General features: G+C 44.2%; 2 protein-coding genes and 1 long non-coding RNA gene across 4 annotated transcripts in view; 1 reads left to right on the plus strand and 2 right to left on the minus strand.

Annotated features, from left to right (window-relative positions):
• Positions 1–262: 262 nt before the first annotated feature.
• Positions 263–2,481, minus strand: LOC136402613 (uncharacterized). Its single transcript, XR_010751011.1, has 2 exons — positions 2,127–2,481; positions 263–1,408 (listed from the first exon to the last, which is right to left on the minus strand). It is a non-coding gene; the product is annotated as an uncharacterized lncRNA (long non-coding RNA).
• A 2,048-nt stretch (positions 2,482–4,529) lies between these two features.
• RWDD4 (RWD domain containing 4) lies at positions 4,530–15,708 on the minus strand. Of its 2 annotated transcripts, none has more exons than XM_066380141.1 (6): positions 15,425–15,708; positions 12,469–12,549; positions 9,365–9,470; positions 9,133–9,280; positions 7,311–7,428; positions 4,530–4,651 (listed from the first exon to the last, which is right to left on the minus strand). In XM_066380141.1, exons 3-6 carry the CDS (start codon positions 9,388–9,390, stop codon positions 4,545–4,547), a joined length of 399 nt encoding a protein of 132 aa, XP_066236238.1. In that variant the 5' UTR covers positions 9,391–9,470; positions 12,469–12,549; positions 15,425–15,708; the 3' UTR covers positions 4,530–4,544. The 2 variants fall into 2 exon arrangements, with proteins under 2 accessions (XP_066236238.1, XP_066236237.1); XM_066380140.1 differs by having other exon boundaries at positions 9,365–9,474; positions 15,425–15,707.
• Positions 15,709–15,871: 163 nt separating this feature from the next.
• Positions 15,872–27,716, plus strand: part of TRAPPC11 (trafficking protein particle complex subunit 11) — a 43,159-nt gene continuing 31,314 nt past the window's right edge. Inside the window, exons 1-6 of the mRNA XM_066380143.1 lie at positions 15,872–16,049; positions 18,113–18,337; positions 21,103–21,272; positions 22,682–22,752; positions 24,049–24,163; positions 26,873–26,972. Coding sequence (XP_066236240.1) covers positions 18,134–18,337; positions 21,103–21,272; positions 22,682–22,752; positions 24,049–24,163; positions 26,873–26,972 — 660 coding nt within the window. The 5' untranslated portion in view covers positions 15,872–16,049; positions 18,113–18,133. The remainder of the gene's footprint in view (positions 16,050–18,112; positions 18,338–21,102; positions 21,273–22,681; positions 22,753–24,048; positions 24,164–26,872; positions 26,973–27,716) is intronic.

Genomic DNA, 27,716 nt, shown 5'->3' on the forward strand with positions numbered 1-27,716 from the left:
CTGCTTCTTTCCTCCTTCTCCTCCCGCAGCCGTGGCTCACATGAGCAAGTTGGCCCCGGGTGCTGAGGATGGCTCCATGGCCTCACCTGGCTAAAACTGCTCAGTTGCTAAGCAACGCCCCCCCCCCCCAGATGGGCTGAACATCATCCCCAGATGGGGGTTGCCCTGTGGATCCCGGTCGGGGTGCATGCAGGAGTCTGTCTCGCCGCTTCCCTGCCTTTTCACTTGATTTAAAAAAAAGCAAGAAAGAAACGTAGAAAAATCATTGTAATTCAGATTTTATTGCTTATTAATTATGTCATTCCATACAACTTGAAGTAAACAGAGTTTGAGAAAATATACTCGGGAGTGATAAACAGTGATGGCAATATTAATGAGAGAATGTTCAAGTGTTTTACATCAGGTAGAAAGAGGCACCGCTGCCACCATCACCCCCCAGGATCTGTACATTTCATATAAAAAGAGTAAAAATAGTTCATTGGCATTTTACTAGCATTATTCTTTGTGATCTATGAACCATGATAAGCTTGAACAATTTCACAATCTTCAGGGCAAAACCAAGTACTTCCCTCCACTATCAGATATAGCGATTTGTTTCTTTAAAAATCCAACAAATCAACACAACAAAAGCACACACAAAACCCCAAAACAAAAGTCGGCATATTTCAGTGGTCCTGAATTTTTAATGTTCTATATTTTGAGAAATAAAATGTGACTCAGCTTTTAATAATGAGATTCAACTTCTACTCCATCATTTTACTTACTTTATAACTCAAATGATTTAACAAAAGCCAAATGCTCCCAGTAAAAACCACAACTACCACTCAAACTGCTCTTATGCTACAGAAACATCTTAGAACGCGTCATTATTCTTTCAAAGCTCAGAGCGCTGCGCAGCGGCCCAGGTGCCCCAAGGGACCAGCCCTCGGCCCTGCGGCACTCGCAGCAGCGGTCCTTCCGGCTCGGTCTGAAAGAAAGCTGGGGAGCAGGTCCCGCTCTCTGGGAGTTACACAAACACATCAGCTACTCCCGGGTACAGCTGCGCGAACAGCTCCCTCTATGAATGGTTTAAAGATAAAGTGAAGCACGTACTACAGTTCAGCATTTGAAATACTTCTGCTATTACAAAGATTCTCGGGTTGAGAAATACATTTGAATACTTGAAACAAGACTTGAAATGTTGTTTTATGTTACCAAAAAACTAAAAATACACTATACCAGGTAAATAGAAATTTATTAAAACCACTGTCTCCAACAATACAAAAATGCAGTATTAAGGCATCTTGTCCTCCCACTGCGGTGGATGCAGCCAGGTGTTTCGCACGGGACCCAGCACGATGCGCAGACGCTTCCTGACGCTTTTAGCAGCTTTACTCTCCTGCCCTCCTGTTCCGCGTACCGTGAAAGGCTTTGATGATCAAACATCGTGACCCAAACCAAGAGAAAAAACACAATGTTTACTTATTAAAGAGAAGCAGTTCGCCCCTGACACATAAAAAAGAACTACAAAAAATATTAAATTCAAATACCAGTATTTAAGTTTTTCTGAAGCAATTGACGCCTCAGAAATTAAGAGAAAGAGGAGATGAACACTTGAGCCTATTAATATGGATCATGCTGTGGAATAATTAATTGTTCACTCAGTATTCTATTCCCGTGGGACAGCGGTTTTTGAAAAGGGATTCATACTTCTTTAAAATATTATCACATCCACTGGAATAAGATGATATAAATTAACACTGATTACTTATTATCATCTGTATTTGTCACTGACAAAGCTCAAAAGGTTTCCAAAGTATACTAACAGGAATATTTTCACCTTCCACAGAGGCGAATTTAACAGCGGGTGCACTGGGCACGCACCCTGGGCCCCAGGGACTTCTGAAGGGCCCTGCAAAACCCCAACTTGACACTTTTTTCTAATGTAAGGGGCCCAATATTTTCTTCTGCGCCCGGGGCCTCAACTGACCTTAATCCATCTCTGATCTTTCATTAATACAACCAAATCTCTTCATGAACTTTCAGCTTAAAACATTTTTACATAAGAAACATACAAAAAAACTGTTTTATAAAAAAGCCACCTCAATACCAGAAAAGGAGAACGAAAGATTTTGAACCCAGTTTACTTTTTAAAGGATGCTCTTGCCTCGTTTCAAATTCCAAGCGCTAGTCATCATCTTTAGAGCCAGTTTTGCTCAACTATAAAAAAAATAGAAAAGATAGAAGAAATATTCAACAGGTGCAAGCTCTCACAATGAGTTCAATATTTCCACTTAATATAAAAAGGAAACATTTATTGCTATTGGAACAAGAGACGACAAAGGTTCAAGTAAATTAGTCCACCTGCAGCTTCCACCATACCTAACACTTGGAACAGACTCTCTGCAAACACAGCCCAGAGCAAAGGGGGGTCCCCTGAAGCTTTCCAAAAATACCCTGGACCCGAGAACATACACAAGGTACCATTATAAAATGAATGAATAGTTTCTGGTTTTCTCTTTTATTATAACAATTTTTTTTATAAAAAAATTTTTGTGGTAAAAACAATTTATCATCTTAATCAGACAAGTCTTTTCTTTTCAAAGTTTTTTAAATTAAACTTTTTTATTTTGAGCAGACAACTCTTAAAGTCTAGTTCTGAAAATGTGATCAAAATCTTAAATTGAAATTGTTTTCTGATAAAAATCTATAGCAGAATTGGCTTACTGGGGGTAGCAGGTGCAATCAGGATGGGTAGATAAAGTTGCCAAAGACTACAAAGGTAATTCTGACCAGAATCAAGACCCAGCTGCTAAGAAATGCCCCTTGAACCGAACCCCCCGAGCCCCAGAAAATGTGGGAAGCTGTGAAAAGCAGTGACTGCTAATGAGAATGGTTCTCAAGTATTTGGCCCCAAGACCTCTTTCCACCCTTAAATCCTGAGCATACTCAAGAGTGGTTGCTTCTTTTTTAAACTTAGGTTAATAGCTACTGCATTTGAAATTAAAACAGAAAAATTCATGTAATAGTAACAATTATAACTCAGCAACATTTTTAAAATGAAAACACTGCATTTTCTAAAACAAACAAAACAAAGCAAATTTATTTAGATCCTAAACCCAAATACCACCTTAGAAAATTCTGACAAATACAAGAACATAAAGGGCAATTCTCTCAGGGCTCCAACAGCAGGGCGTGAGGGACTCCACTGCACGCCTGCAGCCTCTGCAAAGGCCACTGACCCTTGCAAGCGAATGAGGGGAACAGGCCAACAGCACCCTACTGTTACGATACGGGTGGTCTGACCTTGCAGGGCCACGGAGCGGGTCTCCAGGACCTGCTGGGCGATCAGACCACACCTGACCTTGCAGGGCCACGGAGCGGGTCTCCAGGACCTGCGGGGCGATCAGACCACACCTGACCTTGCAGGGCCACGGAGCGGGTCTCCAGGACCTGCGGGGCGATCAGACCACACCTGACCTTGCAGGGCCACGGAGCGGGTCTCCAGGACCTGCTGGGCGATCAGACCACACCTGACCTTGCAGGGCCACGGAGCGGGTCTCCAGGACCTGCTGGGCGATCAGACCACACCTGACCTTGCAGGGCCACGGAGCGGGTCTCCAGGACCTGCTGGGCGATCAGACCACACGCGGAAACCACGAGCCTAGGATGATGGAATTCTGAGGCCAGTGTCCAGTGGTAACCCTTTCAAAATCATCATCTCTCATCTACCAAAAATGTTGGGTTACTTAAATTTCACATTTTTTTATAGCTTGAAATTCTAATTTATATAACAAGGGCTCTTAAAAACAAAACACTTCTGGAGCCAGGGAAGGCGGAGCGCTCCAGCTCTGGGTGGGCCGGCCATTTCTCTGCCCACTCTGCGCGGGGTCTGCTGCACTGCAGGGACCCCCCCCCCCCCCCACTCTGACCTGGAACCAGCTCATTCCCGGGCCTGCAGCAGTGTAAGCAGAGGGCAGGCTTGGCTGGGGAGCACCCGGGGAAGCTCCGCCCCCACGGACATCCGGGCACCATCAGCCTCTTGCCCACCAAGGCGAGCAGTGCTGTTCCTTTATTCCAACTGTATAGGTCATGCCTGGTAATATTTTGGACTAGATTCCAGAAGCACAAAGTTTATTTTAAAGTTTTTGTAGCAAAAGCATCCCATGGTCCAAACAACTGACTTTCAAACATATGAAGCTACAATTTGTGCAAGAAAAATATTGAGGGTAATCGGCAGAAAAATTCAAAATGGAAAGTAAACCATTTTAAACAATAAAAACAGAAAAATCTTTCTTGATAATGATGGGGAACTACAGCTGGGGTCTGAGCTAAGTACTTACTCTCTACTAAGAAATCAAAGCATTTTCTCCTGTGACTTGTTTCTTCAGTTTCCACATTACCACTAATTCAGAGCCATACTTTTAGCGTGTCCATCTGTAAGATGCACTTACATAAGTCATACTTTATTGTTGTTAATACTTACATGCTGGGTGTAAGACAGGAAGCAGACATCCCAGTAAATTCAGAGGTTGAGGGGGAGAAAATGGAAGATAGAAATTCCGTTATTCAATGGCAATAGTCATAATTTTTTTGAAGATGAGAATATAAAGATTATATACCTTCACCACATCAACCCAGTTCCATCCTCGAGGAAGTTCTCCTTTGTGGTCTAGAGGATAAAAAAATGTAACTTTATTTTTAAGACCAATCAGTATTTTTAAAATAAATATTCTAATAAGATTTATCCACTATTCAGCACAACAAATAGATAAAACTAAATCACACAGTTGGAAAACTAGTCTATCCTCATTATGATTGATATCACTGTTTTCCTGGGCACGCTTGCCAAGTGTTTCACGTGCATCCTTTTGACATGACCTTGTCTTCATTCAAGACAAAATCTAATATATTTTTTTTAAAAAAGGAGGTGAGTTGGAAATGCCAGAAAGAGAAACTACTTATTAGTTTCATGCACTTGCACACAGATTCTACTGCTCTATGCAAGGCAATTGCTTATTTAAGTAATAAGCTGTGTCAGTTCACTGTTGCATGTATTCGTTTTTCACAAGAGGAAGTCAGGCTCAAGACAAAAGGCCTTATAACCAAATGTTTGGCTTCAAGATTAGAGGAGGCCTGATAAACCTATTAACTCCTGTTAAAATACTTGTTCCTTAATCTGATGTTTTTTAAACAGGGCTTTAATCTGTTAGGAGTGCTTGAAAACATCTCAACCTTTATATAAGAATTTATAACTTACAAAGTAAAAGTAATTTCATTATAGGCAGTCCCCCAGTTATGATTAAGATAGGTTCTGTAGGTTTGTTCTTAAGTTGAATTTGTAAGTTGGAACAGGCACATTTACCTATTAAATGCAACTTAGATGGGTAATTATCTTAACATATTATTTATTTTTACCTTTCTATACATGTAAATTCTAACACACTTTCAACCCTACAGAACCTATCTCATTTGTAACCCAGGGATGCCTGAATTTCAATAGAATATTCAAATTTAGCCTGGCCAGGTGGTGGCACAGTAGATAGAGCATCGGACTAGAAAGCAGAGGACCTAGGTTCAAAACCCCGAGGTTGCCGGCTTGAGTAAGGGGTCAGTCTGCTGGGGCCCCCTGGTCAAGGCACATATGAATAAGCAGTCAATGAACAACTAAGGTGCCACAACGAATAACTGATTTTCTCATCTCTCTCCCTTCCTGTCTGTCCCTATCTGTTTCTCTCTGTCTCTGTCACACACACACACACAAAATAGAATATTCAAATTTAAAGAATATAATAAGTACAACCTAAAACATTTTCAATTTAAAATGGCTTGATTTCCCTTATGCTTGATATAGCCATATGTCTTATTTTATAAAAATTTCAAAATCTGTTCTCAAAACAAGTACATTAATTTTACAGCAAGGGAAACACACTAACTCTATGATTCTTATAAGAGAAGCAGTGTTACTGGAGCTCAATTTTAGATGCTAATGGTTCTTTTCTCCTTCATGCCAAGAAGAATCTTACCCCACTGATCTCTGGTTACAAGGGGCATATGAAGGCAGATCACCAATCCTGGTCACTAAAACTTCCGTACAGTGCCATCCATGACTGTCCCATTAAAGTACCATTTAGCACTCAAGCTCCAAGTCACAAACTCCTATACCATAATTACAGGACGATAGTGACTTTTAGGCATCAAGGAGATGGAGATAGGGAAATATTAATAAAAGGGAATGATCATAGGTCATTATGTAAGGAAGCAACAGATAACGAATTGCCATAGATGCTAAACTTTCCAAAAAGTGACTGACCAAAATTCTAGAAAACAGACTGTAGTGGCTAACAACTCACTGCTTCAGTTGCTGACACTGCACTTTAATGCCTTTTGACACTGGTGTAACGGATTCCAGACTTTTTATTTCACAAACCATTAAATTCCAAAACTCTATTTTGAGGGTCAATTCAGTACAGGGTTACTATCTATCATTTAATTCTGCCAGACATTAAACAAAACATAGACAACCAAAAAACTGCCAATACTTTATAAAACAAAGGGCATTAAATAAACTTCCTCACCAATGTGAAAGGTTCAGTTCTCAATACAGAGTGGCTTATAATTTCACAGCAATAACACACATACACAGACGGTGTATTTACACACACACTGTGTATATGTATATAAATGTACACAGGCACGCAGGGTAACACCCTCATTTCCCTTACCTAGGAAAAAGGCTTACAGAGTGCTAGCAATTTACAAATTTTAAGGTTAAATAAAGAAAAGGGATAAATATTAATGGTTGATATGAACTGGAGTTTATAATGCTCTTCCAAAGCTTCCTATCAAATGACTCTGGTTTAAGACACATAGGAATTGTTAAGTTTTATTGTGGTTAGACTTCATTTCAAATGAAAGCTGTATTTCAAAAAAATTTTCCATAATACACATATCTGCCACAGAGATAACAAATCAAACAACCCCACACATACCAGAGAGGGTACAGGTACGATACACATCTGCATAATATTCTAATGTCCCTGCAAGTCAAGACTCATTTATAGTTACTTTGTCACTCATCTACTTCCCAAATGGTTATCTCTTGTGGTGAAGTAGGAAATATTTTCAACATATTGATATATCTGTGAGCTAACATAGTCTCTGATCAGATATACATCTGTGAGCTAACACAGTCATAGTTCCAAGAATAAAGAGTAGAGACTAACCTTCTAAATGTAAACATACTTATTAAGCACCCACATTGCACTAAAAAGCAACAGTTGGGTGGGCACATTTATTTCTGTTATAAGAGAAAAAAAACCAACACAAACCTGTTTTATCTGCCAGCTTGCGTTTCTGGGCTTTTGAAAGCTGTTCTCTTTTGTCTTTTTTCTTACTTGAAGGAACTGTATTAGGAGTTTCAACTGAGATGATGTTGCTTACGGATGCCTAGAAAAAAGCAATATAGACCCATGCCTTATAACTTACTGAATTATAAAAAACATGGCTATATCTTCAAGTAAGTTGGCAATTTTTAGATTTGGGAAATAAAAGAAACCTATGTTGTTCTATTCATTGATTAGTTCAGCTGAACTTAACATATTGGTTTCACTCTTCTAAAAGTTCACACTGAAGGACACAATGTCAGTGCAGGTGTTATAACCAGGTCCCTCAGAAGGAAGAGCTGACACCAGCATTATGCTGAAGCTTTGACGTTCCAAGGAAATTTTACAATTTAGTTAATATGCTATTATTTGCAAACTGAAATAAGCATTTGGAAAAATCACATGTGCCTACCTAGATTATCCTGGTTCCCTGAATAAAGGAAATCTTTAAAATATAGGGTAAGCAAAACCAGGTTTCAAGTTGTCAGAACACAAAAGAGTTTATTCTTGTATCATCACTAATTATTATTTGTATTACAACTGCAAACCTACTTTCCCCTACTCCTGTATTTCAGTTTATGTAGCTAGAGTTTATGATAGATGAAATTTTAAATGCTTACGAGGTGCAAACAATGCTATGAATGTTGTATGTTCACACTCATTTGATCCTTACCAGTATTATAAGGTAGGGACTATTATCACTGCCATTTTACAGATGAAGAAACTGAGCACGTGAGATTAAGGAACCTGCTTGAAGTCATCCAGGAAGTGGTGCAGTGAGGGTCTGAACCCACGTGGTCTGGCCCACAGCCCTTGACCTTGCTACCACGCCCACTGCTTCTCCAGGTGCCCGTCGATGGCGTTTGGTGCTCTGCTGGGAATGCGGAGCCAGACCTGCTCACGTACAAGACGTGGCCTTTGCTGTCAAAAGCTCACAGCCTGGTTCACAAGACAAAACTCAACACTGATCACTGACAGTTTTCAGTGCAGGGCACAGTGCAAAGGGCCCAATACACAGAAGCTCATGGTCAGAAAAGATGATTACCGTATTTCCCCATGTATAAGATGCACCCTTTTCCGAAAAATTTGGGGCCTAAAAACTGGGTGGTCTTATACAGTGGTTGTGGGATTTCAAATGCCATAGATGGAACTGAGGACGAGGCAATATATGAAGACAGTGATGAGGAGTTAGTTGTATGAATTTTATGATGAGTAAAACGAGTTCAATAACTTTATGTAATATATTTCTTTTCAAATTTTGGGCCCCCAAATTAAGGCATGTTTTATACCTGGGAGTGTCTTATATATAAGGGGAAATACAATATTTCCTAAAATAATTCTAGGAAAAAAAAATTTTTTTCTAATTAATAGTCTCCTTAAGCTGCAATACCTTCAAACTGAACTGTGACAGGACTGCTTACAACTAAATAGTCTTCATAAAAAACTTCAAACATATTTTAGCTAAAGAAATCTTATTTCTGAGCTTTATGGAGAAATGAAACAAACTTGATAAACATTGTTTCTATAATATCTCGGTTTGGGTGGGCACACGAAGTACTCTCGGAAGGGTAAAATCTGGAGAGTAAAAGTTAATTTTTAAAGTTACATAGAAGTTAAGAAATCTGAAATTCATTGTTCTTATTTAACACAGATGTAACTCACTTTAACACAGTCTCCTCCAACTTTAAAAAAATAGCTAGTAAAAATTAATTACAGAGAGTAAAATCAAAACAATAAGAAATCTGTCAAAACTGAACTGAACACTCACCGCAGAATGAACGGGATGGTGATTCTCCATGAACTGCTCTTTGTTGTCCTTGGCGTATTCGAACAACGTGTAGGTCATGGCGGTGCCCAGATTCACCTCCACGGCTTCCTGTAATTTGGCTAATATGCTCTGCTTGACAGCTGAGGATCTGTAATGCACGAGAAATAAACTGCTAAGAGCAAAGCAAAACAGTGTTAAAAAAGAAAGTCAATGAAAAGAAAACACTACTCACATGGTGTTGTTAAAAAACGCGTTCATAGATATAATCGGAGGTGTCTGGGGATAGGTCTCTGTCCAGGAAACCTCAATTAAGAAGGCTTTGGGGTCGCCGTTTTCGCCTATCTGAAGAAAAGGGAAATCTCACTTGTACAAAGTGATACAAAGACAGAATATTAAATTACGATCTTTAAAATGATGAATTCTCTCCAATGCTCTGGATCAGGTCAGAAACGTTCAATTGGAAAAGTTCAGGGGTCCAGGTGAAGCCCCAGCAGGGATGAGCTGAGTCGAGGGCCTGACTTCTAACTCCTGTGTAGTCTGTTTCAACAGCCGTCACCGACGGCACGGCCTGGGTCTCTGTCCAGCCCTGTCTCTTCCAGGACCAAGACTAGGTCTTACGTGTATGGTTTCATTAAAGCTTTCTGAAAATATGAATAAAACATCAACTGTGGGGAACAAGAAAAGGATGGACAAAAATAATAATCCACAAACTTGAAACTCCTCATCCTTGTTTTGAGTTTTCCAATAGTTAAATCATAAGGGCATTTGGAACAAGTAAACTGATGTGCTTTAATACAATTCTGAGAGACTCAAAAATGAAGTGTGAAATTTAGAGAAAAAAAGAAAAGGCAACGCTAGACAGCAACTCCTAAATAATTATTTTCTTTTTATTTTTCATTGCGATATAATTGACATATAACATCGTATGAGTTTCAAGTGTATAACAATGATTCGATATTTGTATATATTGTGAAATTATTACCATTATAAATCTAGTTAACACTCATCATTATACACCGTTATAAATCTCCTTCTTGTGATGAGAACTATTAAGACCTCCTCTCTTAGCAACTTTCAAATATGCAATCCAGTCTCATTAAGTACAGTCACCACGCTGTCTGTACCTTACATACCATGATCCTCTTCATTTCAGTCATTTAAAGACGTCTTTCCTGTTTCTTTTACTCTCCCCCTCATTTTGAAAACTTTTAATCTTTCAGAGAAACTGGAATAGAACAATGAACACTCGCTGAAGTGTATATGATTTACTAAATGTGTCTGATTTCACTCTCCCTTCTCTCTGTCCCTCTCCACCTCAGAGTCCCCGCCTGGGACTCTCTCTGTCCCTCTCCACCTCAGAGTCCCCGCCTGGGACTCTCTCTGTCCCTCTCCACCTCAGAGTCCCCGCCTGGGACTCTCTCTGTCCACCTCAGAGTCCCCGCCTGGGACTCTCTCTGTCCCTCTCCACCTCAGAGTCCCCGCCTGGGACTCTCTCTGTCCCTCTCCACCTCAGAGTCCCCGCCTGGGACTCTCTCTGTCCCTCTCCACCTCAGAGTCCCCGCCTGGGACTCTCTCTGTCCCTCTCCACCTCACAGTCCCCGCCTGGGACTCTCTCTGTCCCTCTCCACCTCAGAGTCCCCGCCTGGGACTCTCTGTCCCTCTCCACCTCAGAGTCCCCGCCTGGGACTCTCTGTCCCTCTCCACCTCAGAGTCCCCGCCTGGGACTCTCTCTGTCCCTCTCCACCTCACAGTCCCCGCCTGGGACTCTCTCTGTCCCTCTCCACCTCAGAGTCCCCGCCTGGGACTCTCTGTCCCTCTCCACCTCAGAGTCCCCGCCTGGGACTCTCTGTCCCTCTCCACCTCGGAGTCCCTGGGACTCTCTCTGTCCCTCTCCACCTCCGAGTCCCCGCCTGGGACTCTCTGTCCCTCTCCACCTCACAGTCCCCGCCTGGGACTCTCTCTGTCCCTCTCCACCTCAGAGTCACCGCCTGGGACTCTCTCTGTCCCTCTCCACCTCAGAGTCCCCGCCTGGGACTCTCTCTGTCCCTCTCCACCTCCGAGTCCCCGCCTGGGACTCTCTGTCCCTCTCCACCTCAGAGTCCCCGCCTGGGACTCTCTCTGTCCCTCTCCACCTCCGAGTCCCCGCCTGGGACTCTCTGTCCCTCTCCACCTCACAGTCCCCGCCTGGGACTCTCTCTGTCCCTCTCCACCTCAGAGTCCCCGCCTGGGACTCTCTCTGTCCCTCTCCACCTCAGAGTCCCCGCCTGGGACTCTCTCTGTCCCTCTCCACCTCAGAGTCCCCGCCTGGGACTCTCTCTGTCCCTCTCCACCTCACAGTCCCCGCCTGGGACTCTCTCTGTCCCTCTCCACCTCACAGTCCCCGCCTGGGACTCTCTCTGTCCCTCTCCACCTCACAGTCCCCGCCTGGGACTCTCTCTGTCCCTCTCCACCTCAGAGTCCCCGCCTGGGACTCTCTGTCCCTCTCCACCTCAGAGTCCCCGCCTGGGACTCTGTCCCTGTCCACCTCAGAGTCCCCGCCTGGGACTCTCTCTGTCCCTCTCCACCTCACAGTCCCCGCCTGGGACTCTCTGTCCCTGTCCACCTCAGAGTCCCCGCCTGGGACTCTCTCTGTCCCTCTCCACCTCAGAGTCGCCGCCTGGGATACTCTATAGAAATCATGTACAAGGATCACTTCTCACACAATCTATTTTCATTAGTGACAATGTTAATAACCATAAATCTTTTACAAAAAATTCTTCCTATACTACTATTACTTATAATCGTTTGTATAAATGGTTTATATTATTTGTTTATGAAATGAAGGAGTGCTACTGTTTCATGATGAAAACAGGGTGAGAGAAAAATCAACATTGCACATATGTAAAAAATATTCATACCTATTAATCATACAGGATTACAAAAATATCAACTTTATCACAGGGTAGTAAAAAGAGTAACAGACTTGGAATAGAGACCTGGCTTTTAATCCGAGTAGTTATCAATTATCAGCTAAGGGAGCACGGAAAATCCTAAAGGAGAAAAGTCCTTTCAGATTACAATGTAAAACCATACCATTTAAAAGGTTTCTTTCATCTAAAACATTTTATAATTCTGGTACAATAAATACAAGTTTATCTTTGTTTTTAAAGGTTTCTGAATTATACTTTCAAAAGTTAAAAATAATTGCTGTCATGGTGATGTGTCTTCATTTAAATGCTTCAGAAAATCCAAAGACATAATAAATCCAAACCATTAAATTCACAAAATCAGCATTTTCAGCAGCCTTTAGTCTTTTCTAGCAAAGCAGTCAACACTCCTGCTCACACATTTTCTTACCCTATATTGAAACGAAACTGGACTTAATTCCCGGAAACTTTCATCTCCTTCATATATAGAACGTAACGCCTCCAGTTCCATCTGAAAGACATGAATCAATGAGTTTTGAGTTTTGGTTAGTGGCATAAATGCATTAGAAAGAGAGGGTTTTTAGTTTCTGATTCAAGCCCTCTCAACTGTGTAAAACTTGACTAACTTATATGGCCTTAGATGTTTATAATATATGTGGATATACCAAGACATCACAATACAACTAATACTTCAAAACGATGTGCTAGGCCCTGCTAACCATTTTCCAGTGCATAATCTCACTTAGTTCTAATATCAATCCTATGAGGAAAATCTCACTATTTTCTCCTTCCTATTGGGGTGGGTGGGGTGGGGGTGGGGTGGGGGTGGAGGGGAAATAAGGTTGGTTTAAAGCAAGTCTAGAGCATGTGCCTGGAGCAGAAAGAGCGCGAAGAGTATTGCTTATGTATCTCACCTATACTTGTAACCCTTCCCACAGAACGATACAAAACTTGAAAAAACACAAACAAAAAGAACTCTGAAAAAAATGATAGTTAGAAAAAGGTTGACAAGGATCTGTCCACAAGACAGGAGAAAGGACTGCAAGAGAAAATGTTAACTAGCAATCCTTCCTGGAAACATTTCTTAGAGCACTGTGGGCTTACAGGTGAGAAGACTAAATGCTGTTGTGAGTACTGATGAATACCTGAGAAAAGAAAGACTGCACTTGGGCACATATGTATTTAGTTTATTGAAGAAAGTGTTTATGAGGACCTAGGAGAGTAAGAAGTTGTTCCTAAGACATAGCAAGCTTATAAACAACAAGATTTATGCAAACAACCCTTCTTAGCAAGGGTAACTTGATTGGTACGTTAAGGGAAAGGCACGAAACAGTCAATCTGGATTCCAGTAAGGCTCTACAGATTTGTCTTGCTACCTTTACAGAAATTCAAACCTGGATCAAAGTAATTGAGACTATCAGACTGAAGCAAACACACTTACTCAAAATATAGTGCCACTCCTTTTGTCCTTAATCCTTTCCCATATTTTAATTAATGACCTGGACAGGAACAAAAGGGGAAAGCAAGCGTGCTTGCCAGAGTTGTGGACGACAATTTGATGGGTCAGTGAATCATGCTGGTGGTAGAACAAGAATTCAAAAAGTCCAAGAAAAGGCCCTGGCCGGTTGGCTCAGTGGTAAAGCGTCGGCCTGGCGCGCAGAAGTCCTGGGTTCGATTCCCGACCAGGGCACACAGGAGAAGCGCCCATTTGCTTCTCCACCCCTGCCCCTCTCCTTCCTCTCTGTCTCTCTCTTCCCCTCCCGCAGCCAAGGCTCCATTGGAGCAAAGATGGCCCGGGCGCTGGGGATGGCTCCTTGGCCTCTGCCCCGGGCGCTAGAGTGGCTCTGGTCGCGACAGAGCGACGCCCCGGAGGGGCAGAGCGTCGCCCCCTGGTGGGCATGCCGGGTGGATCCCGGTTGGGCGTATGCGGGAGTCTGTCTGACTGTCTCTCCCCGTTTCCAGCTTCAGAAAAAAAAAAAAAAAAAAGTCAAGAAAAAAACCATTCTAACAAGATAAAACTTTATACAGGATAAGTAGAAGAACTTACCCTTAGGTACCAACCACTCTGCATAAAGCACGTAAAGGGGTTTAGCTGACAGTAAATCTAACTGTAGAGAACTATGATGCCACAATTTTAAAACAGAACATAAATTTATAATCTGTCCACAAACACAATTCCAGAGGAATTACAAACAAAACCCCCCCAAAAAACATGGAGAAAGGCTAAAAAAACAAATAAATCCAATTTGTATAAGAGGAGGTCTGAAAAATGCAGCAGGAATCCTGACTTCAAAGATCGCAAAATCAGTCATACAGAAGCAGAATGAAATTCTCTTGTGAAAATGGAGATTCCTGGGCCCGCACCACAGGAACTGTGTGTGATTCCGTAGATCTGAGGTAGCCTGCAGGCCTGATCTTCCAACACCCACCCACATGGTTCTACAGCAGCGGTCCGGGGGCCCAACTCGGAGGCACATCACAAGATACGCTCCATGCTGCAGAGCAAGAACTCCACATCTTGGCTTAGAAACTCACCGGGCAGGAATATTTTAGAAGGGATCCAGGTATCAACTGGCTTGTTGGACTTCGGGTGCTGTAAAGGTAACTTACAATCCAGAGATGCTATTACGTCTATCGCGTAAAAGTGCGAGCTTTCAGGCAATCTATTCTAAAGGAATAGTAAACTACTGGTTGCCTTGGCGACTCAGACTCCAGACCTGCCTCTACCCCTGTGCAGCCCTGGAGCCATCGATTTACCTTTGCAGACCTTCTCTCCGTCCGTCCACATTACAAAACTGGAAGGTCCCCCTCGAGATGACACGCATCCCCTTCAACTTTCCGTATGATCAAAATAAACGTCGTCTCCACTGGACAACTACCAGATGGATGAGTAATTCCACCAAACAGTGTGGCCAGAGCCCGGGGACACTCGCGTCATTCTTTTCCAACATCAGAAATTTAACTATTATCTATAACTCTCTCTACATGACAACAGATGTAAAACAGAAAGGCGATCCGGTTCTAACTGACGTAACTCGGTTAACAAGCGCTCAGCAGCTCACGGGGTTTAAGGCGAACCAAGGCCACCGGGTCGCGGACCAAGGACACTGGTTCCGAAGATTAAGGAGACGTGGGGCGACAAAACTGACAACAGCGGGGAGGCAGCGGCGGGTGCACGGCCAGCCTCCGCCCGCGGGGCATCGGTCCGCCTGGGGCCGCGCTGCCAGGCTCGGTCCGCTGCGGGGACGAGGGCACGTGCGGGGCCGCGCGTCAGGGCGCCGGGTGGCGCTTGGGCCGGCGGTGGGGGGAGGGGATGGGCGGCCAGCCTCTCGGGGCCGGGGCACCGCGCCTGCGCGGGGAAAGGGGCGTGCAGCCCCGGGGCTCACCTCCTGGTCCTCGTTGGCACTCATCGCGCGGGTCGCGGGGCGCCTCTCGGGCGGACGGCGCTCGCGACTACGAAGAGAAAGCGCGAGCCGTGGCCCGGAGGCCGGGGCGCCCGTGTTCCGCGCTCTCGGCTGCGGGAGGCACCCGCTTCGCACCGCAGACGACAGCCACGCGCACCCCCGGCCGTCGCGCGGCGAGAAGAAGCGCTGTGGGCGCGGAGCCCCGGGCCGCGACAGGCGGGGCACCGGTGCGTCCGAAAAGAGACAGCAGGACCGTAGCCGCAGAGGCCCCGCCTTCTCTTCTTTCTCGCTCCTTTTATTGGCTCCTTCTCTCTCCGCCCCAGCTCCTTCTCCCCTAGGAAATGGAGCGTCATCCGTACGTCTTGTGAAGCAGCGTAAAGCTGCGGGGTAGCGATTGGTGTAGAGCGCTGTCACTCATGCCCAGAAAGTGCTTCCTGTGCCTGCGCCTGGGCACCCGGGGAAGTCTTGCTCGCTGGAAGCGGCTCCGCGGCGGTGGCTAGGGGAACGGGCCTTAGCGTTTTTAGATACCCCTGCCTGCTTCCTCCTGCGCCCTCCCGGCTGGGGGTGACCGGCTACAGCTGCAGCGGGCCCAGGGCGTGCGGCCTGGGTGAGTCCGGGCCCGGAGACCTGCGGGGCCAGGCAACAACGCCGAGGGAGAGAGCTGCCTCTTAACAGTGCAGACTTGGGGGGCCTGCCTTTCCAAAGGCGGCAGCGGGTGCAGTGCTGGCATTTCTCTTTTAGCCTCAACGCACGTCCTAACTAGGGCCTCCGGGTTTAAGGGGGATGGGGAGGAAGATAGAGGGGGCTTTTAAGGCTCCGGCGTTATTTTTCCGCCTTTCCTGATAGGCGTTCCCAGCGCAGAATTCTGCGATCGTGGGACGATCCCCTTTCTTACATCGGTTGTTGCTTTACGTCCTCAGCATCAGCTTTTTTTCCTCCATTATTCAGGCCTCCAACTGTCCTTCCTTTTTTGGTCGTTTTGTAGTTGAACTTCTTCGAATCGTAGCCTTTATTAGCCTTGTCTTACACCCTGAACCTCCGTTCACTAAAAAATAGTCTCCGTTCATTAAAAAATAGTGACCACATACATTTATCGTCCACTTTGAATAGGTCGCCTTTCTTTGCGTTGTATCACCGTCCTTTCTAAGAGCCTTCCTTATTCTGACCTGCCATGCCAGCCCTCAGATTACTTCCCTTGAGCTTCATGGTCTCCCGTCCAGGTGTTCACTTACTACTTCTGTGCCTTTCCCCACGTCATTGGCTTCTTCCAGGAGGCCTGGAAATTTCATTGAGATCCCCGCAACCTCTGTACCTGTCCTTTGCCATTCCCGTTCCTTTGCTGCAGAATAAGCAGGGCCCATTTCAAATGCCAAAGCTTTTAAGGTAGAATGTGGCAAGCATTTCTGATGCAATTTTCATAAGGTAATTTTTGGGGGCAGAATTGCAATAACTTAAGAGCTGCGCTGTCCAGCATGGACAACAGCTCAGTAGCCAAATGTGGCTGTGGAGCATTTGAAATAGGCTAGACCCAATGAGGTCCACTATGAGTGTACCATACACAGCAGATTTTGAAAACTTAATACAAAACTAGTAAAATCTCTTGTTGATAGCATTTATATTAATGTTGAAATGATAATATTATGGATACATTGGCTAGATAGAACAGTATTAAAATTAATTTTGCCACTTTCTAGTTTTGTTTTGTTTTTGTTTTTCCATTTTTCCGAAGCTGGAAACAGGGAAGCAGTCAGACAGATTCCCTCATGCGCCCCACCGGGATCCACCCGGCATGCCCACCAGGGGGCGATGCTCCGCCCCTCTGGGGGGTTGCTCTGTTGCATCCAGAGCCATTCTAGCGCCTGAGGCAGAGGCCACAGAGCCATCCCTAGCGCCCCGCCATCTTTGCTCCAGTGGAGCCTCGGCTGCGAGAGGTGAAGAGACAGAGAGGAAGGGGAGGGGGAGGGGTGGAGAAGCAGATGGGCACCTCTCCTGTGTGCCCTGGCCAGGAATCGAACCCGGGACTCCTGCACGCCAGGCCGACGCTCTACCGCTGAGCCAACCGGCCAGGGCCCCAGTTTCTAGTTTTTTAGTGGGGCTGCTAGAAAATGCATATAGGGTACATGGCAGGGTTGAATCTGCAGATGTGGAACCCCTGGACATGAAGGGCCAATTCTATTTAGATAATTAGCATGTTATTTTAATAACATCTCAGGAATTCATAAATTAGATGTTAGCAATCACAGAGAAACTAGAGATAATTATACTTTACTGTATATCTAAGTCAATTATTTTGCCTTATAGCTGAAGTAGGTCATGAGACCTATTTTAATTTGATGACATTCTTGCTTTCTTGGTTTGCTCAACTCAAAGTTCTGTGCATCTTGAGATGTTACTGAAAATACTGATTTGTCTTAAAGTTAACAAGATTTGTAATATGAATGATTTTTTTAAAAAAATACAATACCAATAGTTACTAAATTTCAGTAGATCAATTTGGGAATTAAGCTTTTCAAATACTTTTGATCTCTTTTTTATTTGCTCAGCAGTTTGCAGATACTTCAGATTCTTCCCTGTTTTTGTAACGTTTTCTTTAAATGGTGCAGATTCATATATTAGAAATAGATACGGGTTTTTAAAATAGTTATGAATGTATCAACATTTGTATTTCAGGTTTTCCATAGAGCCCTGAAGATGATCCCCACTCAGTGGGACTTCCCCGTGGAATTATGTTGTCGGCCGATGGCTTTTGTTACTCTCACTGGCTTGGATGTGGTTTATAACGCTGTCCATCGAGCTGTCTGGGACGCGTTCTGTGCCAATCGGAGGGCTGACCGGGTTCCGATTTCCTTCAAGGTGCTCCCAGGTGACCACGAGTATCCCAAATGTAGACCCAAGGTAACGACATGGTGGCGTGGCTGCTCTGCTTTTCTCCCTCTCTCCCTCTTTGTGCGTATATCTTTTCTGTTCCTGTTGTCTGTGCTGGAAATCCCCTGAGTCTATCAAGGTGATGGTTGCAGTGATGTATATAGAAAACCCTGGGCTAAGGCACTACAGGTTTGTTTAATAATAGTGTTATTTTTAACCCCAGAGCAATAATTACTTTATAATTATTAAGCTTTTTATACTGTGAGCCTAGGTTTTCCTTTTTTCATTTGTTTAACAAAAAAACAAGTCTCCGTAAAGCCCTCTCTAAGAGGAAGTTTTCACATTCCCCATTCACTGTTACCAGTATCATTACAGAATCCATGGTCTTTAAAGTTTGGCTCAATTTCCTGCACAATTTTTATTTTCTTTTATTTTTTACTTTTTTTAGTATTTTTCCGAAGTTAGAAGCTGGGAGGCAGACAGACTCCCGCATGTGCCCGACCGGGATCCACCCGGCATGCCCACCAGGGGGCGATGCTCTGCCCATCTGGGGCGTTGCTCTGTTGGGGCCGGAACCATTCTAGTGCCTGAGGTGGAGGCCATGGAACTGTCCTCAGCACCCGGGCCAGCTTTGCTCCAATGGAGCCTTGGCTGCGGGAGGGGAAGAGAGAGATAGAAAGGAGAGAGGGAAGGTGGAGAAGCAGATGGGTGCTTCTCCTGTGTGCCCTGGCCAGGAATTGAACCCAGGACTTTCACACACCAGGCCGACGCTCTACTGCTGAGTCAACTGGCCAGGGCCCACGCACTATTTTTTAACACTTGTTTTGTGTTAGGTACCTGGAACTATGCAATAGGCTGGTAGTAGAAATTTAAATAAGATGTGCTCCGTCCTTGGGGAGATCTACATAAACTAAAACAGTGTACTCAGTGTGGAATGAGGAAAGGTATTGAATTCAAAACTGATTTTTAGGATGAACACCATAGCGGAGACTCTGATTTACCTAGAAAAGTAATTACTATAATGATCATATAGTACTAATAATCGCAGCTAATACATATATAGTACTTAGTAGGTCAGTTTACTTTTATTTTGTAGTTCTTTTTAAAAATTTGTTGATTTGAAAGAAGAAAAGACAGGAACATAGATCCATTTCTGTTTGACCGGGGATCGAACTGGCAACTTCTGTGCTTTGGAATGAAGCTCTAACCAACCAAACTGTCTGGCCAGAGCTGTCAATTTACTTTTTTAAGGAAGTTATGTATACTGATTGATTTGTTAGTTATTATAATCTTATGAGGTTGGTCTGACAGTCAGTTAACAAGGCACACTACTCAAAATTCCCCCTTATCCCTCTCCTTTATAAAATAATTAATTAATGACTCGTTTGCCCTAGAGTAGTGTTTCTACAGTCTGGCCTCTGGCCCAAGTGCCTCATCATCACCTGGGGCGTTTATAAACATGTGCGTGCCAGGCCTCCTTGGTTCAAGTCTGGGAGGACAAGGCCTATGGCTTTGTCAGCAGCTCATTCTGCTTGTGTGTCTGAGACCCACATACTGGAGACACAGTGTCGTGTACCGAGCTGTAGAGACTGAGCAGTCTCAGAGACTGTGCAGGGAACAGCACTCCTGGCCCGTAGACGTTTGTTTGTTTTTAATGTGGTGTTTGCGTCAAGAAAGGCCAGTGGCCCAGGACAGCTCACCCAGTTTCTTTTCTATCAGTTCTCCAGTTCAGGGGCTTTTCATTTTCCTTTTGCCACTTCTTTTCTTAGTCCCCAAGTTTTTTTTCTGTTTTATGCCAGGTTTCCTTACTGTTCTGGTCATTCCTGACTTAAAGGAGATGTTAGACCAACATGAGCTGGGGTAGTCTGAGTGCAGGGGTTTTGGGAGCACTTTGAAATGTCGCTGGAATTCCCCCGGCTCACACATCTACCTCGCCCCCCTCCCGCAACCTGTTGCATAGTGCTCACCCCGAGTAGTGCCCTTATGCTTCTGTGTAAGAATTGTCCTTCATTTTCCCTCTGTCCACAAGGAAGGTGGAACACCATCCTGGCAATAGATCTTGAAGTAAATGAGCCATGTTGGGTTTTAGGCAATAGTTTATTTGACCAGCTTTAACAAGAACAGAAACCGGAATGGTGAGGAGTATAAGTTGAACCTGAAAAGGGCTGTGTGCTTCCAGTGTGTGTGAGAGCCTTGACCTCATCAGAAACACTTGGCTGTGGTCATTCTTTTTTTTTTTTTTTTTTTTTTTTTTTAATAGAGACAGAGAGAGTCAGAGAGAGGGATAGACAGACAGATAGGAACGGAGAGAGATGAGAAGCATCAATCATTAGTTTTTCGTTGCAACACCTTCGTTGTTCATTGATTGCTCTCTCATATGTGCCTTGCCTGTGGGCCTTCAGCAGACCGAGAAACCCCTTGCTCGAGCCAGAGATCTTGGGTCCAAGCTGATGAGCTTTGCTCAAACCAGATGAGCCCGCACTCAAGCTGGCAACCTCGGGGTCTGGAACCTGGGTCCTCTGCATCCCAGTCCGACGCTCTATCCACTGCGCCACCGCCTGGTCAGGCTGGCTGTGGTCATTCTTTAAATGAAAATTGTCACAGCTCTGGGGTTGAGATTCTCTTCCTCTAGGACTTTGTAGCTCTTATCGAATCTCTTTAAGCTGGGATTCTCTCCTCTTAAACATGGCTCGTTCGTATGCTGGATGAGACAAATGCACAGAGTGGGGGAGGGGGGAGCAGGTGTTGCTGCCACCGCCATCACGTGACTCTGCCACTTTCGCCTCTGTTTGCAGAGAACTTCATATGAATGGTACATTCCGAAAGGGATCTTGAAGACTGGCTGGATGAACAAACACCTGAACCTGGTGCCAGCCCTGGTGGTTGTGTTCTACGAGCTGGACTGGGACGAGCCTCAGTGGAAGGAGAAGCAGTCGGAGTGTGCCACCAGAGTGGAGATAGTCAGGTCCGGAGCGCGCCGCCAGAGTGGAGACAGTCAGGTCCGGGGAGCGCGCCACCAGAGTGGAGACAGTCAGGTCCGGGGAGCGCGCCACCAGAGTGGAGATAGTCAGGTCCGGAGCGCGCCGCCAGAGTGGAGACAGTCAGGTCCGGGGAGCGCGCCACCAGAGTGGAGATAGTCAGGTCCGGAGCGCGCCGCCAGAGTGGAGACAGTCAGGTCCGGAGCGCGCCTCCAGAGTGGAGACAGTCAGGTCCGGAGCGCGCCTCCAGAGTGGAGACAGTCAGGTCCGGAGCGCGCCGCCGGAGTGGAGACAGTCAGGTCCGGAGCGCGCCGCCGGAGTGGAGACAGTCAGGTCCGGAGCGCGCCGCCGGAGTGGAGACAGTCAGGTCCGGAGCGCGCCGCCGGAGTGGAGACAGTCAGGTCCGGAGCGCGCCGCCGGAGTGGAGACAGTCAGGTCCGGAGCGCGCCGCCGGAGTGGAGACAGTCAGGTCCGGGGAGCGCGCCACCGGAGTGGAGACAGTCAGGTCCGGAGCGCGCCGCCGGAGTGGAGACAGTCAGGTCCGGGGAGCGCGCCGCCGGAGTGGAGACAGTCAGGTCCGGAGCGCGCCGCCGGAGTGGAGACAGTCAGGTCCGGAGCGCGCCGCCGGAGTGGAGACAGTCAGGTCCGGAGCGCGCCGCCGGAGTGGAGACAGTCAGGTCCGGGGAGCGCGCCACCGGAGTGGAGACAGTCAGGTCCGGAGCGCGCCACCAGAGTGGAGACAGTCAGGTCCGGAGCGTGCCACCAGAGTGGAGACAGTCAGGTCCGGGCCCCGCGGGTCCACTCGCCCGTTAGCTTGTACCTGTCGTCTACTGACGTTGACTGAAGGCAGCTCGCTGCTGTTCAGGCTGCGGTGGTGGCCACTTTGGGGACTGCTGACCTCCAGCGAAACGTGTTCAGTGCCAAACAGCAAGCATTCATAGTAATTTATACAAGGCGAAGCAGTGTGAAGCAATTAAAAGTTAAATTGATCTGAATTTCCAAATGCGTTTTATTGCACTTCTATTTTACGAAGATACAGTAATTTGCTCTGTCACCATTTCAGTTTCAAAATAATTCTTTTGAATGACTAATGTGTAATGTATCACTGTAAAGATAGTATATTATAACCTTTACATAAAAGTGTATATTAAACTTGCTTTCAAAGCAGACTTTGGTGAGCATTAGAAGTTTGATGATGTGAGATTATATTTTTGAAATTTAAATGATTGTGTCATATGTTTTTTTGCATATAAAAGATTTCCTCTCATCTTGAGATTATTTTAGTTGAAATTTATCTGTCTCTAGATTATCAAACTTGTATTTTGTGTAATGCCTTGACTACATTTTTAAAAAACAATTTAATTATGTAATTAACGTTATCATTTTTCCCCTGCAGGCAAAGTTTGCAAGGGAGAAACACTAAAGTTGCAGTGGTCCTGATTCAGAAGAAGACCCCTTTGCCTCCAGGTATTAAAAAGTTAATTAATAACTAATTGCCTAATACCAAGGAGCATAATTTTTCATGTTGAATATTTTTTTAAAAGAGAGAGAGAGAAGAAGGGAGAGAGGAACATTGGTTTGTTTTTCCACCTATTTACGTACTCATTGTTTGATTCTTGTGTGTGTCTGACCCGGAATCGAACCTGCGACCTTGGCATGTCGGGCAACACTCTGACCAGCCAAGCTACCGGGCCAGGGCCTAATGTTGAAATCTTTTATGCATTCAGTTACAGGAAAGATGGTGTGTTAACTTTAAAAGGTGCTAATACTGCATGCAGAAGTACTTATTGGTAAAAAATGAAGAATATTCAAGGATGCCAGTCTTCTTAAGTCCTATTCCCTGTTCACTTACCTCCTAATCTGGGCATATAGCAGGTGACAAAAGTTATTCACTCGATTTTTAAAAATCGTTTGCTTATTTGAGATCTTTTTTTTTTTTTTTACAGGGACAGAGAGAGAGTCAAAGAGAGGGATAGATAGGGACAGACAGACAGGAACGGAAAGAGATGAGAATCATCAATCATCAGTTTTTTGTTGTGACACCTTAGTTGTTCATTGATTGCCTTCTCATATGTGCCTTGACTGCGGGCCTTCAGCAGACTGAGTAACCCCTTGCTCAAGCCAGAGACCTTGGGTCCAAGCTGGTGAGCTTTTTGCTCAAGCTAGATAAGCCCGTGCTCAAGCTAGTGACCTCGGGGTCTTGAACCTGGGTCCTTCCGCATCCCAGTCTGACGCTCTGTCCACTGCGCCACCGCCTGGTCAGGCTCTGAGATCTTTTTGAAAGTATATTCCTTTATGTAATATCTTTTTCCTTCATTTGCAAAAGGGCCAAAAAAACCACAATAGAATTTCTAATTTCCTATAAAGAAAATGTCTTAGTTTCAAGTGCTTGTTTCTTCTACCTTCTCAGGCATTGAGAGGCCAAAATATTTTTTGTTTGTGTGTTGACACTTATAACATCCTAAACCCACTCACATGAATATGGCTTCCGTTTTTGGTTAGGGTTTGGAAGTGGTTACGCAGTATGTGTTGGCATTGCTTAGCCTGTGTTGGCTCAGTAGGGAATGCCAGTGTTTTCCTAACAGGTGAGAGTTGTGTAACTTCTCAGGACCCCACAGTGCTCTCAAGGACCCCCAGGGCCCTGCTGGCATCAAAGTGGTTTGGATTTTTATTCTTAATTATGTGGTTCAGATTTGGGGGTCTGCTCAGTTAGAAGAATACGTTACTTGTTTTCTCTCTCTGTCTCTGCGATCGTGTCCACAGGGGAAGACGTGGTGGCCTCGGAGAGGGCTGCGGCCTTGTGTAACGCCTGCGAGCTCTCGGGCAAGTCCCTGTTCGTGCTGCCCCACACTGACCACCTGGTGGGCTACATCATCCGGTAAGGGGAAGTCTTCGCCATCTTCCTCTCGGGGTCGCGCATTAGACAGTGAGAAGTTGGTAATTTAGACCTACTTATTAAAAAGAAATATATGTTGATGGGAAAAATTCAGATGGCACTGAGGATGTAAGATAAAAAAATAAGAATACCCTTTGTCAACTCCTTAACCTTCTCAATTCCTTAAGGTAACCAGTACCAACAACTTAAGTTTCCTTCCTAAAAATGACTTTTTATATAAAAATAAATGTAATCATACAACATATACTGAACTGCCACGTAACATGACCTCATTGACACCACACATACATCTAGGTCAGCCTCAGATTTTAAAAAACATTTTCATGTTTTTTATTGTACTTCGCAGTAACTACCATAGGAGACAGGTCAAACAGTAGATTTAAAGTATAGATGTCTGTGTGTATATCTTTATGTGTGTGCGTAACCATATATACGTGTGTCTGTGTGCGTGTGTTTGCATCTCGTCTGGTTCAGAACAAGGCCGTGAAGTTCCTGCCTTTATGGAGGCACGAATTGAATTGGTCAGACTGAAAACACCCACATTAAATACCCGCCTTGCAGGTGTAAAGTCTGTGAGGCGGTTGTAAGTCCTGCAGGATTTCAGAGAGCAGGTGGACAGGGCACCCTGGGAAGGGTTTAGAGAGAAGCGGGGACTGCAGCTGTGCCGGGCGGTTCCGGAGGAGGGGACGTGGGCGTGGCAGTGGCGCTTTGGGGGCGGAGGCATCCTGCGAAACCGTGGAGACGTAAAATTCCCTGAGTGTAAGTCATTAAATGGGAAGTCTAAATTAGTCAGCTTTTCTGCTGTAGGTCTCAAAGTCAAACTCAAGCCCTAATTTACCCTCAAAAGCATTCTTAGTTGTTTGATGTCACCTTAACAATATAATGTTAGAATATGTGCTGAAGGAATTAGTCTCTTCACATCTTGTCTAGGTCTGTCATGTATTCTTTTTATGTTTTTAAACTGGTTATATGTTCTCAAAACTAAACAAAATGAAACCCTCGAGTGGCATAGAAGTCTGTGAATTAAAAGTCAAAGTCTTACACTTATCCTATATTCAAGGATATGTCTGTAACTATTTAATCTGTTCCATTTAAAGGGAGGGAAGGATTTGACTTTGTGAAACTGAGTTTAGCAGGGGTCTCAAACTTGCGGCCCGCGGAACAATTTTGTGCAGCCTGCAGACTAATCCACGAAGTTCAAAATATTTTGGATAAAATTAAGTAAGCCTAAGGGCCTACTTGTATTTTTCATTTCTCTAGCATCCTAGCTAGATATTAGCTTAGTTAACAGCAGTTGTGATGCGAACTACAGCTTCTGGTCGTTTTGTGACACTGAGTAAACTGCATGTACGATTGTGCTTGTTGTACTGATTTTTTTTTGTTTTCAACTGCAGTGAGAAAAGTGTTGCGTAACAGTTGCCTTTTGTAGACCTAGTGCGGCCCGCCTAACAGCTGTGATCTTGCTCTGCGGCCCACATGCTGAGTTGAGTTTGAGACCCCTGGTTTAGAGGGAATAACAGGATTTATCAGGCCTACGTGCTCTTAATTCTCTGTAGTAACTTATTTTATAGGTGTTTTATCTCTGAGTGCACATCTAACCTGAAAAAGAAAACCAAGCCTATCTTTCATCTTTACTGACATAATCTAGATTAATAATACAGGTTTCTTTGTTGAGAAGAATTTTTTTTAATCATTCGGAATAACCTCCAGATAGATTTCTGGCTGCTGTAAGATTAGACACTCTAGTCAGTGTCTTCTTGTTACTCATTTTAAAAACTGAAAAGTTCAGCTTATTTCAGTTCAGCTTAGGTTAATAATATTCTTTCAAACATAATACAGTTCAAAGTTAAAACCTAATTTAAATTATTTTCATATTTAAAAACATTTTAATTGTATCTTTGAAAATAGGAAATGTTAACCTAGAAAGTCCAATTTAAATAGGAGTATCTAATTTTGACTTAGCCATTCTTTCTTTTTTTCTTTGTACTTTCCTCAGATGTATTTAAACCCCTTGAGTACAGCTTCAGAATTCTGTTTAATGAGGAGGCGGGAAACCCTTGAGGCTCCAGCCTGATCTGAGCGGGAGTTCAGCTTGCTTTCCAGCCCAGCCGCGGGAGCGTGCGGGATGTCTGTTCTGTTCTCGCGAGGCCTCTGCCTTGCGCACTGTCCCCAGCCTGGCTGTCCGAGCACCCGGGGGCCTCGGGGTCAAGGGGTGAAGTGGGCCTTAAGTCACACAAATGTTTCTTCGCCTCATTTGCCAGTTCTCATTTTTTGCTTCTTTTCCCATTAGTTTTCTTCTTCTTTCAACCCTAAATATTAAAATCATAAAAAAAAAAACCAACGGTAAAAAATCTAATTGAGTCTTGGATATCTGTTTCTTTTGGACTTCTTATAAAATTATAAAATAGAAGTGAAGTAATCTTAGAGGTTGCCAAATTTTTACAAATTACAAAAAGTTATTTTTTATCAGTTTTTGGATTGTAAATAATTTAAAATGCCTTTTCAGAAGTTTTGGTTTTAGATTTTTTAATCTAGAAATTCAGGTTTTATTTTACTTCTCTTAATCATGAGGTAAACTAGATATTATCGCTGTCAGAATTTTACTTTCATTTCTTACAGTTATGATTATTAAACAGTTTGGTTTAAAATAACTTTAGTGTTTGAATGTTGTTTTTACTTTAAAAACAATAGATTAGAAAACGCCTTTTATGAACATGCACAGACTTACTACTACACGGAGATCAGAAGAGTGAAATCTCATAAAGAATTTTTGAATAAAACAACACACCAGGTACGTGGTTTTTCCTGAAGGAAATAATAGACGCATTGTAGGGCAGATAATCATTGCCGACTAATTTGAGGGAGCCGGTGAATGTCTTTAATACTTTAATGTTTTTAAATGGCTTTAGTACTTTTAAAACATTTAAAAGCTAATGAGTTTTTGTATCCTTTGCCCTTAGAGTTTTTTAAGGTAGATTTTATAGCCTTTATTTATTTATTATTGTTCTATTGATTTGAGGGAGAGAGAAGGAGGAAGGGAGAGAGAGAGAGTGTGAGGCATCGTCTTGATGTTCACCCATTTGTTCTATCTGGTGTGCTCTCATAGAGTACTTCTCGTATGTGCCCTGGGCCAGGGTCAAACCGTCAACCTCGGGCATTCCAGGGTGACACTTTATCTACTGACCTACCTGGCCAGGGCTTTATAGCCTTCTTTTTTTTTTTTTTACAGAGACAGAGAGAGAGTCAGAGAGAGGGATAGATAGGGACAGACAGACAGGAATGGAGAGAGATGAGAAGCATCAATCATTAGTTTTTTGTTGTGACACCTTTGTTGTCCATTGATTGCTTTCTCATATGTGCCTTGACCGTGGGGCTACAGCAGACTGAGTAACTTCTTGCTCAAGCTAGTGACCTTGGGTCCAAGCTGGTGAGCTTTGCTTAAACCAGATGAGCCGGCGCTCAAGCTGGCGACCTCAGGGTCTCAAACCTGGGTCCTCTGCATCCCAGTCCGACGCTCTGTCCACTACACCACCGC

Source organism: Saccopteryx leptura, chromosome 4, assembly GCF_036850995.1.
Source record: "Saccopteryx leptura isolate mSacLep1 chromosome 4, mSacLep1_pri_phased_curated, whole genome shotgun sequence".
In the NCBI taxonomy this organism is placed as follows: Eukaryota; Metazoa; Chordata; class Mammalia; order Chiroptera; family Emballonuridae; genus Saccopteryx; species Saccopteryx leptura.